Source organism: Bufo bufo, chromosome 3 (assembly GCF_905171765.1).
Source record: "Bufo bufo chromosome 3, aBufBuf1.1, whole genome shotgun sequence".
Taxonomy (NCBI): Eukaryota; Metazoa; Chordata; class Amphibia; order Anura; family Bufonidae; genus Bufo; species Bufo bufo.
Genome location: NC_053391.1, coordinates 638,528,570 through 638,548,531, shown reverse-complemented (window position 1 = coordinate 638,548,531; position 19,962 = coordinate 638,528,570). Strand labels below are relative to the sequence as shown.

General features: G+C 44.2%; 1 protein-coding gene across 1 annotated transcript in view; it reads right to left on the bottom strand.

Moving 5' to 3' along the window:
* ATP8A2 (ATPase phospholipid transporting 8A2) overlaps positions 1-19,962 on the bottom strand; it is a 728,462-nt gene that overhangs the window by 212,649 nt on the left and 495,851 nt on the right. The window contains exons 27-28 of the mRNA XM_040422449.1: positions 18,021-18,095; positions 6,105-6,227 (exon numbers count right to left, since the gene is read on the bottom strand). Coding sequence (XP_040278383.1) covers positions 6,105-6,227; positions 18,021-18,095 — 198 coding nt within the window. The remainder of the gene's footprint in view (positions 1-6,104; positions 6,228-18,020; positions 18,096-19,962) is intronic.

Genomic DNA, 19,962 nt, shown 5'->3' with positions numbered 1-19,962 from the left:
CTAAACAGGTGGTGCAATCACAAGTAATAGCACCCTAACCCTGATGTAGTCTCTAGCAGTATATGACTGCTCCTGTGTTAATTACACCTCAGGCATCTCACAGTGGTGTTTCCGGCGTCAGTGCCATCAGTCAATAGCCCGGCAATCTGGTGACTTGATAAACCTATTGCTCTGGGTCTAAACTCACCCGTTGATAAACCTCTGCCCACACTGACAATTGGCTGATAATGAAAAGTAAGCACGTGTCCACTATTGCGCGACTGGTCACGTGCACACAGCCACTGCAGTGTAAACACGAATCAACGGGCATTGACTAGGCTAACTAAGCGACTCCGTTTGTCCTCACTCCATGCTCGACGCGTTTCGCCCTTGCAGGCTCGTCAGGAGCAAAGTATGAATGGGGGTAGACAAACAACATAGGAGCCGCCAGCCTCACGTCCTGAGGCTGCGGCAACAGCTTTAAAATGAACGTAAGCGTCCGCACGAACGCGCCGGTTATAAGGGAGAGGTCCTTCCTCTTCACAGGATCGAGCCCCTGGGTCGGCCAATCAAAGGACTGGAGGTGCGGCTGAGCCGCAGTACAACCCTGCCACTCCCGCCGGCACCACTCGCTGGAACGATCGCACATGGAGTATGAAAACGCTCCTACTAATAATAATGGACCAAACGGCTGTGTTTTTAAATGACATGACAAATGTCTTATAGCAGCGCAGCATCCGAATGAACGGGTGATGTGTTTGTGAGTATAACAATGGGACATAAAAGTATTAGACATCAGATATGTTATTGCCAAACATCCGAGAAGCATAACTGAATAGCTTCCGGTGTGTGTATTCAATTGTTCTTATGTACATTCCATTCCAAGAGGCATATGAGGGACCACTAAATCTAGGGATCCCCAAGAGCACCAAGAGGTGCCCCATGGACTCTTTAGGAAACCAAGGAAGCATAAAGATGAAAAATCGTGCGAAAACACAAGGGGATAAAAGAGAGAGAATGTAGAGGTCCAAAGGAAGCACAGCACAGGGATGTGGTGGGCAAACGGGTGTCACAGAGACCCATAAAGATTCCATTTAGAGGAAGCAGACAAAGGAATTATGTTCATTAAGGCCCTGTGGTTGAACCGTGCGCCACTGTGCCTCTTTTTGTAATAGTCTCTTGTCAAAGTACCCTCCTCTTGGGGATCTTCTGACCACCTCTACTCCTTGGAATTTAACCACATCCAAATCCTTGTTATGTAAGGTGGAAATGTGCCTTGCGATCGGGGTATCTGCATCTTTGCAAATATCATTGAGATGTTCCCCAATCCTCCTGCCGAACTCACGGAATGTTTTCCCCACATATTGTTTACCACAGTGATGCCCAACCTATGGCCCGCGGGCGAAATGCGGCCCGCAAAGCCGTGTTATGCGGCCCGCCTTCTAGCTAATTTATTCACTGCACTTGCCTCTGTGAAATTGAAGAGATGCGCCGTAATCTCCCACAGGCGCACTGGCAGAGGCATCGAAGTGTGCATGCACAGTCTTCCTGGCCTCTGCCAGTGCGTCTGTGCGAGATTACGGCGCTTCTCTTCAATTTCACAGAGGCAAGTGCAGTGAATAAATTAGCTAGGAAGCGGCTCTGGGTGGGGGGGGGATATCTGTGGACGACACTGAGGGGGGGATATCTGTGGACGACACTGAGGGGGGGATATCTGTGGACGACACTGAGGGGGGATATCTGTGGACGACACTGAGGGGGGGATATCTGTGGACGACACTGAGGGGGGATATCTGTGGACGACACTGAGGGGGATATCTGTGGATGACACTGAGGGGGGGATATCTGTGGACGACACTGAGGGGGGGATATCTGTGGACGACACTGAGGGGGGGACATCTGTGGACGACACTGAGGGGGGGATATCTGTGGACGACACTGAGGGGGGGATATCTGTGGACGACACTGAGGGGGGGATATCTGTGGACGACACTGAGGGGGGGATATCTGTGGACGACACTGAGGGGGGGATATCTGTGGACGACACTGAGGGGGGATATCTGTGGACGACACTGAGGGGGGGATATCTGTGGATGACACTGAGGGGGATATCTGTGGATGACACTGAGGGGGGGATATCTGTGGATGACACTGAGGGGGGGATATCTGTGGACGACACTGAGAGGGGGATATCTGTGGACGACACTGAGAGGGGGATATTTGTGGATGACACTGAGGGGGGGATATCTGTGGATGACACTGAGGGGGGGATATCTGTGGATGACACTGAGGGGGGGATATCGGTGGATGACACTGAGGGGGGGATATCGGTGGATGACACTGAGGGGGGGATATCGGTGGATGACACTGAGGGGGGATATCGGTGGATGACACTGAGGGGGGGGGATCTGTGGATGACACTGAGGGGGGGGGATCTGTGGATGACACTGAGGGGGGGGATCTGTGGATGACACTGAGGGGGGGATCTGTGGATGACACTGAGGGGGATCTGTGGATGACACTGAGGGGGATCTAGAGAGGGGTGTGGGGATGTTGGGGTGGGAGCTCTGGAAGGGGTGGGAGGTCCGATAGGTATGTGGGGGTGGGAGGTTCGGGAGGGGGGGGAACATACATTTTTTATGGGGCCCAGTCATTTCTAGCTACGCCCCTGATTGGTAAGATTGGGTGGGCACTGGAGCGATAGAGCGCCCTGCTGTAGGAGAAGCCGGCGGGAGATGAAAGGAGGAGGGGCCAGCTCCTGGTGGTGTTGGGCACACGGCGCAAGCATGGCGGTGGAGGATCTGACTGAAGCCTAAAGACCAGACATGAAGGTAGACCTGCAGAAGAAGGTGACAGCGCAGTATGTGATGTATACATGTGTGTAATGTATGTAGTGCAGTGTGTGATCATCACATACTGCACTACATACATTACACACATGTATACATCACATGCCCCCTCACAGTAATAATGCCAAGATATGTGCCCTCTTCACAGTAGTAATGCTCACACATGCCCCCTCACAGTAGTTATGCCCAGATATGTGCCCCCTCACAGTAATAATGCCAAGATATGTGCCCTCTTCACAGACGTAATGCTCACACATGCCCCCTCACAGTAGTTATGCCCTGATATGTGCCCTCTTCACAGTAGTTATGCCCAAATATGTGCCCCCTCACAGTAATAATACTAAGATATGTGCCCTCTTCACAGATGTAATGCTCGCACATGCCCCCTCACAGTAGTTATGCCCAGATATGTGCCCCCTCACAGTAGTTAAGCCCAGATATGTGCCCTCTTCACAGTAGTTATGCCCTGATATGTGCCCTCCTCACAGTAGTTATGCCCGGATATGTGCCCCCTCACAGTAGTTATGCCAGATATGTGCCCTCTTCACAGTAGTAATGCTCAGACGTGCCCCCTCACAGTGTTTGCATTTCTTTCTGGCAAAGCTACCTGGTTCCGGCCCGCAAAATTTATACCAAGTCTAGTGCGGCCCTCAGACGGAAAATGGTTGGGCACCACTGGTTTACCACATCTGCACGTGGCCAGGTACGCAACCCCTTTTGTTCCACAGTTAATAAAGGATCTAATGGTGAACGTTTTTTTCGTGACGGTACAGTTAAATTCATTACCCATCTGAATGGCACAACATGCCACACAACCCCCACATCGAAAAGTCCCTTTGAGGTTAGTGCTCAGTCATGTGGTAACTGTGGGGGCTTGAAAAAAGTTGTGAACCTCTTATTACATATCGCCAGGGACGTAACTTGAGAGATCGTTTGGTTCACAGCTTTTTTCAAGCCCCCACAGTTACCACATGGCTGAGCACTAACCTCAAAGGGACTTTTCGATGTGGGGGTTGTGTGGCATGTTGTGCCATTCAGGTAGGTAATGAATTTAACTGTACTGTCACGCAAAAACCTTCACCATTAGATCCTACGTGCGGCCGCGTATGGTCATTTTAAAGCTGTTGCCGCAGCCTCAGGACGTGAGGCTGGCGGCTCCTATGTTGTTTGTCTACCCCCATTCATACTTTGCTCCTGACGAGCCTGCAAGGGCAAAGCGCGTCAAGCAGGGAGTGGGTACAAACGGAGTCGCTTAATTAGCCTAGTCAATGCCCGTTGATTCGTGTTCACACTGCAGTGGCTGTGTGCACGTGACCAGTCGCGCAATAGTGGACACGTGCTTACTTTTCATTATCAGCCAATTGTCAGTGTGGGCAGAGGTTTATCAACGGGTGAGTTTAGACCCAGAGCAATAGGTTTATCAAGTCACCAGATTGCCGGGCTATTGACTAATGGCACTGACGCCACAAACACCACTATGAGATGCCTGAGGTGTAATTAACACAGGAGCAGTCATATACTGCTAGAGACTACATCAGGGTTAGGGTGCTATTACTTGTGATTGCACCACCTGTTTAGTAGTGACACTCACGTGGTTCTTTTAGTTGATTCGTGTCCACACCATTGCGACTGTGCACGTGGTGTTACGTGGGCTCCAGGCAGGTCAGCTGGCTGCTTGAGAGGTTGTCACCTGTGTTGGTGTGGACAGATGTTTATCAACTAGCAAAGTTTTTAATTTAGGTAGTGGTTAGGGTACTTTCACATTAGTGGCAGGGGACTCCGGCAGGCTGTTCCGGCGGGTGAACAGCCTCATGCAGTACTTTTAGACCGGCTGCCTCTCGCCGTGCGCTGCCATGCCGCCGCCGGAACTCTGCCCTGCCCCCATTATAGTCAATGGGGACGGAGCGGCAGTCCCGGGGCACTCGTTAACTAGCGGCAGGATGGATCAGACAGGCTGTTCACCCGCCGGAACAGCCTGCCGGAGTCCCCTGCCGCTAGTGTGAGACTAGCCTTATCTGTATTGTTCACACATATTTTCGAGTGTTCTAATAAAAATGGCTTTTTAGCTTTTTCACACAGCGTTCCCTTTTTTCAGGGATCAGTTTGGAGTGGAACGTAAACCATGACCAGTTTTTCAGTGAATCCTGGTCACAAGCTTTGTTGTAACTTTTTTCCCATAGGAATACACTGAAGTTGCACAAGTTGCAGTATATAACTCTGACTTGCGTGTAACTCTATCCTGTACATACTTGCAGTACATTCCATTTGATAACATTGGCTATATCGTCAGCAGATTTCCCTATCATTTTGCACTTAATTCCGCATAATGAGAAAGTAAAAACAGAATGTTCAAAATCTTTGCTAATTTATTGAAAAAGAAGAACTACAATATTACATTGACAAAAGTATTCAGACCCTTTATTCAGGATTTAGTTGAAGCACTTTTGGCAGTGATTACAGCCTCCAGTCTTCTTGGGGATGATGTCACAAGGTTTGCACACCTGGATCTGGGGATTTTCTGCCATTCTTCTCTGCAGGGCCTTTGAGGTTCTGTCAGGTTGGATGGGACCGTCGAGGAACACCCATTTTCTGGTCACTCCAAAGATGTTCGATTGGGTTCAAGTCAGGGCTCCGGCTGGGCCACTGAAGAACATTCACAGAGTTGTCTCTAATCCACTCCTGTGTTAGGGCGGGTTCGCATTGGCGTTACGGAATTCCGTTATAGGTTCCGTTGAAACGGAATATAATGGAATTTTAGGACAGAAAGCAAAATGGAAGCCTTTAAGAAGCATTCCGTTTCGCTCCATCCTAATACATTTCTATGTGGCCAAATACCGGTTCCGTTATACATGACGGTAAAAATAGTCCTGTCGACAGGACTATTTTATGAGGAGGCCTGAGCTGAGATTTCTGGCTTCATTTGCTCCAGGAAACTGGCTTAAATAAAGATACATTGGTATCAGCAGCTGGTCACACCCCTTCCTGCCCTTGCCACGACCCTCTTGGAAAAGTGGTGAGGGCGGCGTAAAAAAAAAAAGAACAACTTTTTTTTTTAAAGTCGCATTTAAACATTTATAAACACACAGCTTGCGACTTTTTAAAGCCACTTTTCTAGCACAAGGGAGATTATAAATATCCCCAAAAGGGCTCACTGATGAGGTTGGTGGGAGAGGTGGGGCATCCATGCTATTCTTTGATCGTTCCAAAGACCATCTCAAGGCTGCAAGAAGTTTCAGTTCTTTCTCTTACATCGTATGCTACATCCGTCACACTTACCCTTGTGTTAAAGCCATCTGCGTTCTGTGTAATTTTGTAGAGCTGTGGAAATTTTAACATGCTATCTTGGCTGCAGGTTCGTTCACAGATTCCCAGTGTGAAAGGTGGTAAGGCAGTGAAAATCTGTCAAGAGAATACAGGTGAACATTACAGAGGTGACAGCAATGTGAAAAGCGGAGAAAAAGTGGCTGGGGTTGGTAATGTATGACGGTCAATGACAGCTGAGAGGACAACTAATATGTCCCGGGGAATCTAGAAAATCAGATGGTATGATGCATCTAAGAAAAAAATATTTAAGCAACTTATTCTTAGTTAAAACATCCTATGTTTTTATTTATACAGCTCTAATGCAGATCTATGTGTCTCCATGGTTACAGACTACAAACAACCTTTGTGTGTAGTCTAATCCTGCAGTCGTGTTCCAGGATGTAACTAGAAATGACTGGGACTCATTGGAAATTTTTGAACAGGCCTCACCAGCTACTTCTCCACAACCCCCACTCCTGCAGCTAGTTAAGATTGAACAAGATCAGATCGCCATACAACCCCCCTCTCCCGCCCACTCGGTCATATAACCAGCAGGTTGGTATTTTTGGTGATTATGGGGTCGTGGTCATGGCAACCTGAGAGTCGCTCTGTGACCCAATTCTTTTCTATGGCTGCATTGCTACACTGCGCCCAAGATCACCGTGTACCCCAACCTAGAAGAAATACCTCCCTGGCCATGCCACTTAGGCTACTTTCACACTAGCGGCAGCTTTCTCCGGCAGGCTGTTCCGGCGGGTGACATGTCGTAGTTTTATTCCGGCCGCCTCTCGGCATGTTTGCTGCCGCCGGAACTCCGGTCCACCCCCATAGTCAATGGGGCCGGAGCAGACCTCCGGTGGCACAGTGCACTAGCAGCAGCACGGATCCAGCAGGCTGTTCACCCGCTGGAACAGCCTGCCGGAGAAGGCTGCCGCTAGTGTGAAAGTAGCCTTACTAACTGTAGGGTATGCCTGGCATAGACCCTCTGCTGCTGCCAGGGGGCCCTGTATGTAAAGAAGCAATAGGACTGGGTGCCGTACCAGCCCCTGTGGCACGGACCCCCTACTGGTGCAGACTCATAGCTACCAGCTACTGCTGCAGTAGTTATGCCCCTGGTCATGTAAATCCCCTCCCTTTGTTCTGCTTTCTACTGTCTGATTGTAGGTTAGCAAAAGAGGACTCTGATGGAAGAGAGTTAAAGGAAACCTGTCATTATGAAAATGCATTATAAGCTGCAGGCACCATGTTATAGAGCAGGAGGAGCTGAGCAGATTGATGCATAGTTTTGGAGGAAAAGAGTCAGTAAAACTTGACAGTCTTCCCTCTATAACTGTGGATACAGAGAGAGCTGTCAATCAATGCTAGGACCGCCTCCTGGACTTCAAAGCTCAGAAAGCGCAGGAATTTAAATTAATAAAATAGAAGTTTTACTGAATCTTTTCCTGCGAAACTATATATCAATATGCTCAGCTCCTCCTGCTCTATAACATGCTGTCCGCAGATCAGATACCGTGTACAACATAACAGGTTCCCTTTAAGGTATGCCTACACATGATGGAAATAAAATCTAATGTGGATTTTGACAAGGATTTTGTTGTGAATCTGTTTTACATGCGGGTTTAGTTACAGATTTGTCACAGATTTCACTTTATGCATTGCAAAGATTTCCGATCTGCACAAAGATGGGGCTAATCCAATGGATTTATCCCTCTCTATGGTTTATACGCGTGGAGTCTGTGATAAGAATGAGCATGTTCTTTCTTCTTGCAGACTCTTTCCGCAGCATGCACAAAAGTCTGTGAAGATATAAAATACCCCATCCACTTGTACTGGATATCAAATATTAGTGGATTTGATGTGGATTTGATCATAGAATCTGTGCCAAAATCCTCAACAAATCCTAAACATGTGAACGGACCCCAAAACAAGATTGCAAGATCTGACTACATAGGTCTGCATTGGAACTGTATACAAAAATGGAAGAATTTTTTTTTCCAAATTAAGACTAAGTTGCTTCATTTTTTTTTATTTTATATTGATTGAGCAGCTCAAAAAATAAATTGCAAAATTGTATATACTTTTTAAAAATGTAAGCGACTTGTATGCAATGTCGTATTAGACAAAGTTATGACACATTCAAAGACAGAACTTGGGGGAGTTCAGTGAACCCATCCAGTTCTACAGCAAGACTGACTCATCATGATTGGACATGGCTTGTACAGAAATACATTGTTTTATAAATACTGGTAAATGATTTGTATTGTTTTCTTTGTGGTATAATTTCCAAGTCTGTAGCTGCCACCAATTATTCTGCATACATTTTCCGCATCTTGTCTTTTTTTACCGATTTAGACAAATAAGGGCTTATTCACACTTCAGTGAATCACAGACACGTTCTGTCTGTGTTTTCCATGGACAGCGCACGTACCCATTAATTTTAATGTGTTTATTCACACATCAGTAATTTTCCACTGACCCATGGAGACATGCACTATTTTGGTCAGTGATGCAGACCAAATATGCCCATTGAAGTCTATGGGTCCGTGAAAACCACAGACACAACACGGATGACCAATAGATTGCATAAAATGGACACGGACCAAATACTTATTCTTCACGATCATCTTCACAGATGACCCACTGAACATCTTGTGACAGATATCATCATGGACATGTAAATAAGGCCTAAAACTGGCCTTATTGCTGAAGCCCATGTAATATCCAATGTTGTGATCTAATTACTATGTATAAATATATCAGGGGTCAGTACAGAGATCTCTCCCATCATCTATTTATCCCCAGGACTGTGACTGTGACAAGGGGACATCCTCTGCGTCTGGAGGAAAGAAGGTTTGTACACAAACATAGAAGAGGACTCTTTACGGTAAGAGCAGTGAGACTATGGAACTCTCTGCCTGAGGAGGTGGTACCTTGGAACCGAACCCGAATTCGGTACAAAGGTTTTTAACAGTAGAAATTGATTTAGAAAGTTATTACCCGAAGTCTCGCGAGACTTCGCGAAGTAATAAATTCGGCTCATCGGGGCCAATACATTCTAATACTGTATGTGTGTGCTCGCTCCGTACAGTATTCAAACTAAGCTTTATGCGAATCGACTTCGGATGTAGCATCCGAAGTCGGTTCGCTCATCCCTATTAATAACCATTTTGTGAGGTATGACTACCTGTCTTAAAAGCAGAGAAATTCAAGTTTATAGAATTGCAAAATGTTCCATTTAAAAAAAAAATTATTTAAATGAATAAAGGTCACGAGAAAACAATCTCAGAATGGCTTGGATAAGTGAAACCATTCCAAAGTTATTACTACATAAAGTGACAAATCAGATTTGCAAAATTAGGCTTGTCAGAAGGGAGGGTAAGAGGATAAACGCCCTGGTCTAGAAGTGGCTAGTAACCATTTTGTGAGGTATCCCTTTCTGTATTAAAAGCAGAGAAATTCAAGTTTAGAGAACTGCAAACTTTTTCCAATTAAAAAAATAAATAAATGTAACACGTATTGATCCAAATGTACCATTAACATGAAGTACGGTACAATCTGTCACAAAACAACAGTATCATATTCAGGTGCATAAGTAAAAGCATTCAAAAAATATTACCACATAAAATGACACATGTCAGATTTGCTAGATTACGCTCAGTCCACTGGGACCCGCACCTATATAGAGAACAGAGACCCGAAAAGTGAAGGTGGGTGCACCCATTCATTTTCTATGGGGCCAGCAAAAATAGCCAAGCGCTGGCTCGGCTACTTCCGTCAAGCCCATGAAAGTGAATGGGAGCGGTGGCCAGTCATGTGCGGTGTGCTCACATTTACTTCTAAGGGAGCCGGCTTGGTGGTGGCCAGACCGGAGTCCTCCAGCCACCAACTTGCGGGGCTCCGTTCCCGATATAGGTGCGGGTCCCACACCTATAAGACAATGGGGGCATATCCTAGCGGGAATTAATCTGTCAATTTCCTTAAAGGGGATCTCCGGAAATTAAGAAAATGAAAATACTTAAATATTACTTCATTATAGATATATTCCCAAATACCTTACATTCGTTATAATGACTTGTTTTGTCTGGGGAGCAATCATTAGGAGAAATAAAATGGCCACTGTCCTATTAGTACACACAGAACCTGTCCTAAACACACAGCAGGACAAGTTACTTCAGAACACTGAGCTAAAGAGCTGCCTCATCCTCCTCTCTGCTTGTCAGGGATTATGATCCTGAATACAGAAGATGAGATCTTTAGCTGAATCTCTGTTGGAATTGACTTCATGAGCAGATGCGACTAGTAAGCAGCAGCACTTGTATGCAGTCTCCATTACCACAGCCCCACATTACCACAGTCTGTCCTGTACATGCTTTCTGAACTTCATGTCTCCTCATGAACTACATTCCCACAAAGATTCAGCTAAATATATTAAACTGTATTCAATATCATAAACCCTGACAGGGGCGTAGCTAGAAATGCATGGGCCCCATACCAAAAAAACAGATCCCCCTCCCCTAAATAGTGCCATCAACAGATCCCCGTCCCCTAAATAGTGCCATCCACAGATCCCCCTCCCCTAAATAGTGCCATCCACAGATCCCCCTCCCCTAAATAGTGCCATCCCCAGACAAAACAAGCCATTATAACTAATGAAAGGTATTTGGGAATATATTTATAATAAAGTAATATTTACGTATTTTAATTTACTTAATTCCCGGAGAACCCCTTTAAGGAAATTGACAGCTAAATTAGTGTCCCGACTATCACCTGACTGGTAAAAGAAAACACAATGCAGCAGCACTCTGCAAACAAAGAACATATTGAATATAATGCTATATTCACCATATAAAATGAATACTGGGAACTTAGCAAATATATTTTGATCAAAATAATTTGTGTCCATCCACCACTGCCAGGTGACCTCTCTTTGGATGGGAACCTACTTTATATGATAACTCTCTCTGTGCCAACCGGCCACTTAATTCAGGGAAAGCAGAATCCACATGTATACTGTTTCTGTTCTATTTTGCCTTTCTCTGTGCCAGGAGGCCTCTGAATTCAGGAAGAGGTGTCTGGAAGCCACTTACTCCCCTCTCCCTATTGACAACACATGCAGGTTGAGTCAAGTGTGCATGTTTATGTAGATTTTGGAAGAAATAGCTGGTAGCTGAATGAGCATTTAGATGACTCCTTTTGAGTGAACATCAGAACAGACTTTTTAAAAACATGGGTGAAAAGAACACCACATGCAAAGCTGCCATCATTAGTATTCGGTCTAATACAGACACATAACTAGGACCTCTTGGCCTCTATTCTGTGAACGCTCCGTCTTAGACTCTACATTTGGTGGACTCTAAGGCTACTTTCATATTTGCGACAGCAGGGTCCAGCAGGCTGCTCCCCCACCGGATCCATGCTAACGCTAGCCCACCGTGACGCCGGAAGTCCACTCTGGCCCTATTCACTATAATAGGGGCGGACGGGAGGTCCGGCCGCAGCACGGCAAAGATGCTGAGGGGCGGCCGGACAAAAACTACAGCGCGCTGCGGTTTATGTCCGGTCACAAAACAAAATGCAGACGGAACGGAAGACATCCTGATACATCCTGAACGGATCTCTTTCCATTAAGAATGCATGGGGACAAAATTGAACTGTTTTGACCCGGTTTTGAGATACATGTGAAAGTAGCTTAACACAAGTACCCACTCCATTCAAGTGAATGGATCGCGCTCATTTCCTCTGGATAATGGCACTTTGTTCTTATGCCTTCAAATAACAGAAGAAAAACCCTTTCTTTACTCAGATAACTTGAAGATAATGTGTAGAGGAGATCTGAAGTACATGACCTGTATCTACTGTAACCAGGTCTTACAAGGTTTAGTTTTCCTGAGGACTCATGCTCCTTCTATGCTTTCTTCTAAACTTGGCCATAAATGTTGGCTTTGCTCGGCTCTTTCCATAACTTCCATAAGCTTAAATGGAGACAGACGGACACATGAACAGTCATTTTGCCTATGAGGCCTCATGCACATGAACATGTCCGTTTTGTGGTCCGCAAAACCTGGAAGCTGGCTGTGTGCCACATTTTGTGGAACAGAACATCCGACCCTCAATACAGCAGCCTTATCCGACCAACAAAAAATCTGGCTCAGATATGGACCCAAATCATGGTCCTGTGCATGAGGCCTAAGTCTGTGATCAACTTGTAAAATAAAAATAAGAAATGACTAAAAAGGCATATGTACCCCCAAATTATTAATAGAAACTATAGCTTGCTCTGTAAAAAAACAAACCATGTTGGCTACTGTAAAGCATACCTCTAAATGCTGTTATCAACAGCTCAGGCAAGATGGCCGCCTCCATAATCATTCTTTTAGGAAATAATCATTTTTTCAGGAAATAAATACATCGCCAGGACCATATTGCATACACCCCCGTATCCTAAGAGAATTAAGTAATGTCATAGTCAGACCCTTATTTCTGATATTTAAGGACTCTATACTTACAGGGAGTGTTCCACAGGATTGGCGGATATTCAAAAGGGTCCAAAAACAGAGCCCGGAAACTATAGGCCAGTAAGTTTAACATCTGTCGTGGGTAATCTGAAGGTTTTCTAAGAGATGCTATCTTGGAGTACCTCAATAAAAATAAGCAAAAAACGCCATATCAGCATGGCTTTATGAGGGATCGGTCATGTCAAACAAATTTAATCAGTTTCTATGAGGAGGTAAGTTCTAGACTTGACAGCGGCAAATCAATGGATGTCGTATATCTGGACTTCTCCAAAGTATTTGATACTGTACCACATAAAAGGTTAGTATATAAAATGAGAATGCTTGGACTGGGAGAAAATGTCTGTATGTGGGTAAGTAACTGGCTCAATGATAGAAAACAGAGGGTGGTTATTAACGGTACATACTCAGATTGGGTCACTGTCACTAGTGGAGTACCTCGGGGGTCAGTATTGGGCCCTATTCTCTTCAATATTCAATATTAATGAAGGCTTGCACAGTAAAATATCAATTTTTGCAGATGACACTAAACTGTAAAGTAATTGACACGGAAGAGGACAGTATACCGCCACAGATGGATCTGGATAGATTGGACTCTTGGGCAGATAAGTGGCAGATGAGGTTTAACACTGACAAATGTAAAGTTATGCACATGGGAAGGAATAATGCAAGTCACCCGTACATACTAAATGGTAAAACACTGGGTAACACTGACATGGAAAAGGACCTAGGAATGTTAGTGAAAAGCAAGCTAAGCTGTAGAAACCAGTGTCAGGCAGCTGCCGCCAAGGCCAATAAGATAATGGGTTGCATCAAAAGGGGCATAGATGCCTGTGATAAGAACATAGTCATTTTACAAATCATTCACTAGTCAGACCACACATGGAGTACTGTGTACAGTTCTGGGCCCCTGTGAACAAGGCAGACATAGCAGAGCTGGAGAGGGTCCAGAGGAGGGCAACTAAAGTAATAACTGGAATGGGGCAACTACAGTACCCTGAAAGATTATTAACATTAGGGTTATTCACTTTAGAAAAAAAGACGACTGGGGGAGATCTAATAACTACGTACAAATATATGAGGGGGCAAAACAGAGATCTATCCCATCATCTATTTATCCCCAGGACTGTGACGAGGGGACATCCTCTGCGTCTGGAGGAAAGAAGGTTTGTACACAAACATAGAAGAGGATTCTTTACGGTAAGAGCAGTGAGACTATGGAACTCTCTGCCTGAGGAGGTGGTGATGGTGAGTACAATAAAGGAATTCAAGAGGGGCCTGGATGTATTTCTGGAGTGTAATAATATTACAGGCTATAGCTACTAGAGAGGGGTCGTTTATCCAGGGAGTTATTCTGATTGCCTGATTGGAGTCGGGAAGGAATTTTTTTCCCCTTAAGTGGGGAAAATTGGCTTCTACCTCATTTTATTTTTTTTGCCTTCCTCTGGATTAACTTGCAGGATAACAGGCGAAACTGGATGGACAGATGTCTTTTTTCGGCCTTATAAACTATGTTACTATGTATAACTGTTTCCTCTACGGAAATTAGAAATATCTGCAGTCACAAAACCTAATCTGGTTTTATTTTCTAACTGTAGATTTTTTAAATTCTATTTTCTGTACATGGTTATGGAGCAGTCGTTGCCTGAGCTGTCGTTAACTGCATTCAGAGATATGCTTTACAGCAGTCACATGGACCATAGGAACCTGTGGTCTGAAGATAACTCATTGACTTATATGGGAGAGTGTTGTGGGCATGCTCAGTGACCTGTGCAGAGGTCATTTTGCAGGTATAGGGAGGAGGTAAGCGGTGACATTATCAAATGCGAATGGTGGATCCAGTGGGGTAACTAAAGTCCTATGGGACCCAGGGCAAACTTTGGATTGGGCAACCCCCTCGCCCAGCCCTGTCCTGGTTGCACCTTCCGCGACCACGATCAATAAATCCCTGGTCTCTGGCAATAATAATATCCCCTGACTACCCTCAGTAATGTCCCTAAGGAAACCATAGTAATATCCCTATACTGCCTCTAGTAATGTCCTCCACTGCCCCCAGTAATGTCCCCCTCTGCCCTCAGTAATATCCTTCCACTGTCCCCAGTAATCTTCATTCTCCCAATAATCTCCCTACAGTGCACCCAGTAAGTTTCCCCCAGTCTTCACTCACATGTAATGGGGCACAAACTGTAGTTCATGCTGGGCCCAGTCAGAGCGCTCATTACAGCAGCATCACATGCAGTCGGTCCAGCATCTATCAGGCCCCAGCGCTGCGCTACTAGCACTATTCACATATGACTTGTAGTATTCACAAACTAAGTGGGTGCTAAGCTCAAGTATTACAATCCCCGATTCCTATGACAAAAGACATTGAGCAGGTAACCCGGTAACCTGCACCTGTCAGCAAAGGGTCGACACACGGTAAGCCCTTCAATGCAGTGTGTGTGCAGCCCTGGACATGTAAGGGCAACACAGAACAGTTAGTGCTGAATGACACTTGGCCCTCAAGGAAGTTGGATGCAGAATGCCTGAGGTCAAATAACTCCTTGTATTAGGGTTAAAACCAGATGGGCCGAACTTGCTGGATGGATCAAACATGGACTGGATGGAGTATCGTTGGTTATTGGAATGAACCACACAAATCACTCCACCAACTGGACCCAAATTCATTGTAGCTAATATTTTCTTTTAGCAAAAAAAATTGTGTGCGTTGTTACTGCAATTGTTTATGGTCAGAGCTACGACAGTATCACCAGACAAATCGCTCCACCAACTGGACCCAAATTCACCATTTCTAGCTAGGTTTTACATCACTGTGTAGTGCAACGAAAATTTAGCCCATGGGGATCCTTCCATAGGGTCCAGAATCCATCCATACTATGAACGTAATTCTATTTTGCTTTCAACAAGTAATAGGGTTAAAACCAGATGGACCAAACTTGCTGGATGGATCAAACATGGCAGCTAGACTATTGCCATATGGGAGGACTCTCGTTGGTTATTAGATTGAACCACACAAATCGCTCCACCAACTCAACCCAAATTCATCGGCGTTAATTCGTTCTTTTAGTCAGTGTTTGGTCAGTATTTTGCATCAGTATTTAATCAGAATTTGTAAGCCAAAAGCAGGAGTGGGTCCAAAACATAGAACAGATGTAAATATAATTCCCGGCTTAGAGATCCACAGCTTCAGATATTACCAACATCGAGGGCGACTTATGTTTTACCATGGGGGTATGCAGCGTCCCACTCACGACACATAGGAACTGCAAAATTACTGTGAAAGGGCATTATCATATGCCACTCCTGTTTATGGCTTACAATTACTGATTAAATAGTGATGCAAAATACTGACTAAATACTGACCATCTGAAAAAGGCTTTATGGATGCTCAAAATACAGGACTTTTTGATTGACGGATCAGAAGAATGGAAACATAAACAGTGATGTTAACACAGCCTTACTGCCCCTGCTGCTGCCGCCACTGTCCCCACTCTGTCATGGGGGCACTACTGCCACTGCTATTGCCACCACCGTCCCCATGGGGCCACTACTTGAATCTTGGGGCACTGCACGGTTAAGTCCACAGCGATAAATTGGGCCTGGCACTTTTATTGACCTGTAATACTGACGCACAGTAATTTTACAGCTAACAGAAGGGATTAGCTATGAATCTTGGCGTCCTGCACAGTGATGTAGATGGCGATAAATTACAACTGCCTGTAATACTGATGGCACAATACCTACAGAACGGTTTAACTATGAATATGGAGGCACTAGAACGTCATGCACACGGTGATATCCTTTTCTTCAATGTCCCTGCAGTTTAAGTTCCATGCCTTCACACTGAGATTGGGCCACCAAGTGGAATGCATATGATTAGGCAGAGTGGTCTGGGTATACCAGTTTTATCATGATTCATGACAAATAAATTTGGAACAAATCAAATTTCTTGAAGAACTTCGGCGAATCGTCCTGATCAAAATTTTCAAAACTTCGCTCATCTCTAATAGTGAACATTGTGCTGAGCATAATGGTGTATTTGAAAAGGTCTACAGTGTCGTAAAAAAAAGTTTGAAACAGTATAGAGTGGTGACAGATTCCCCTTAATGCCTCTTAAAAATCCCTGTTGTGTAACATAGCAATACCATTTATCTGCTGTTATGTATTTTTCTGTTAGGCGACAGGCCCCTCTGCTGTGTGTTCTGAGGTTTCTTTCTCCCTAGCTGTCAGAGATCTGGTGACCACTTAGTCTATACACTTAATTGGCACAGTTTTTGTGGTCACCAGCAGTGATATTTTCTTCATAACCTCTAGGATTTGTCATTTTATATCACTGACTTATGGCAGCACTCATCCATTGTCATGGCCAGCTCAAGCTTCAGCTTTGGCCCAGCAGAAGCCACCAGAGGGTCTCTAGAATGGCTCCACTTTCGGGGCACATGGAGGACCACAATTACACCTAAATGTCAGTGTTAAATGGAATGAGACCTCAAATGGCTATTCCATTATTAGAAAAACATGCCTTCTTCAAATAGCACCACCCCTTCCCATACACTTCACGTGGAGCTGAGCTGCAATACCAGACATAACGTATAAGTAGGAGTTGTGCGGCTTCTGAAATAAAGTAGACATGTTTCTTTCAAATACCGGACAAGTCCTTTAAGAAACAGATATATCCGAGGTTTATAGTAATATCCAGATTAAACCTAATAAACACTGATGTATCCTTTAATTGTGTCGTCATAATGGTCGATGCCTTCTGGAACAGCCCAGGGAATAATACTAGCCCACAATTTAAAAAGTACAGTAGAAGAAAACAAACAATTTTTATTTTTTAACATTTTTCTGTATTAATTTTTTTTTACATTTTTACCAGGTATAACAAACAATAAAAATCTCCATGTAAAAAAAAAAAAAAAATCTCCATGTACTGGAGAAAAAAAAATGGCAACATTATTCTTTAAGAAAATGAAAAAAAAAAAAAAGCTATAGCTTTCAAAGCTGTGTGTAATGAAAAACTGAAAATTTGTCTGGCTATGAAGGGGAAAAAATGGCCAGTTCTTGATCTGGTTAGTCTACTTTCATATATTTATTTATACTGTCCTCAACAGTCTTTTAACAATACAAAAAAATTCCTTCAAAGGACCTTAAACCACGATGCACAAATTCATTTATGGAAAATGTGGTTTTCTATAAATTTAGTTCCCAACAACTGTTTCAAATATCGAGCCTACAATGCATGAGAACAAGATGTTTTTCTCATACCATACATTAACTTAACCTGTACGATAACTGACCTTGATAAACATCAGACCCGGGGGAGGTGGCCCTCCCTGAACTTTCATGTGCAATCAAAAACCAAAAATGAGTCACTTACCACATTGTACAATCCGATGCACCATCGTTCAAACAAAATTTGTCCAGAAAATCCATTAACAAATGCGAACCAAAGCTGAAACATAAGACAGAGGCATGATGTTACATTCTGATACTTCACAAAACTTTTCCATCCATGAAAGTAAAGAGTGGGATAGGGGGTTCAGAAGGAATGTGGACCACCAGCTGGAGGCAGCTGTGCAACATTGCCAGAACATAATTACAATCCTGGATTCAAATGTGTTCAGCCAAATCAGCCTGCTCTGGTATATTGACGATTTTTTTTTTTTACCTGAGTTGTATTGGATAACAGCTTGGTCTCAGTTCTAAGTACCGTTCTACCTATTAGAGGCGTGCACAAGGTAGACTATAGAGTTAATTTCCACCTGATGTAAGCTAAATCAATAAGGCCCTGATTATGCCTCCAGTTTTCAGCTATCAACATTGAGGGTACGGCCACACATTCAGATTTTTTTTAAGCAGTTTTTGAAGCCAAAACCAGGAATGGATTCTAAAAAGAGAAGTAGTAATTGTCCCTAACACCCTCTCTCCTTTCATTACCCACACCTGGTTTTAGCTTCAAAAACTGCATTAAAAAAACAGAACATGTGGCAGCACTCTATGGGTACGGCTACACAGTCAGGTTTCCTGTTGCAGTTTTGGAAGTCAAAACCAGGACTGAATTAAAAGAAGTTGTATCTGTCTTTTATACTTTCTCTTTTTTTCTTGACTTTGGCTTCCAAAACTGTATAAGAAAACCTGATCTTATGGACGTACTCTAAGGTAAGGTTCATGCAGAGTTTTATGGAGAACATTTTGAGGTAGATTTTCCTGCAATTTTTTTTAGCCAAAGCTAGAAGTGGATTCAAAGGGAACCGTAAATATAAAGAAAGGACTTATACGTCTCTTTCCTGTTTGATCCACTTCTGGATTTGACTGAACAGACCTCTGCAGGCAAATCTACCTCAAACCTTAAAAAATAAAAATAAACTCTGTGTGAACCTACCCTAAAGGATCAGGCTTATGGTTCTGTTATAGCTCTGTGCAACCTCCAAGATGTATGAAACCTTAAAGTGGGTCTGTTGCTAAGAAATTCACTGACAAATCACAAATTCACTGACAATTTCACATGGTCCTTAAATCAGTTGTCTGATAAGGACAACACTGGTCCATAAGCCATTCTATAAGCTGATCACTGAGGAGGCAGCAAACTGAATGGGGTTGTTTCAACGCCATTTGGGCAAAATTGAATTGGTCTTTAAAGGGGTTGTTCCACAAACAATGGCGTAACTAGAAATGACTAGGTCTAAGTGCAAATATTTGAATAGGGACCCCATCCCCCTGCAACTTCTTCGCAACCTCCTCCTCCCATGCAACTCCCACACCTGAGGCTTCTGTAAATTCATACCGTCGGTACAGGGAGGAGGAGACGCCATCTTTTCTCAGGGGGAGTCTCCTTCTCCCTGGCTGAGATCCTTCCTGTACCGACGGTATGAATTTACATACCAGGTGGGAAACCAGAACGGGGGGCACAGTGGGGGAACGGAGCAGTACATAGGGAAAATAGTAAGTGATCTCTCATGCCTTCAGTATGCCCTACCCTGCCAGCTATTTACATGATAATGTCAGGACTGGTGAAAGGTCCTCTTTAAGTTCCCAGTCCGCCCCTGCACAACACTGATGTGAACAGGGCTTAACATGAGTTTTACTTCTTTAAATTTCAAATCGTATCCCTTTTCTTGTGATTTTATGATGCAACCATAAAATACTATCAAACTTTCTGCAAATGTCGAGCGGTGTAAGTAAAGTTTGTACACTTTTTAGGCGATTTGCTCAATCTGGCTTGCATTATGCATGCTCTGTATACAAGTCACGAAAGGTTACATTTTAATGACTATGACACCAATTGTGTTCAGTGCCCGCTGTTATTATTTCCTGAGCAT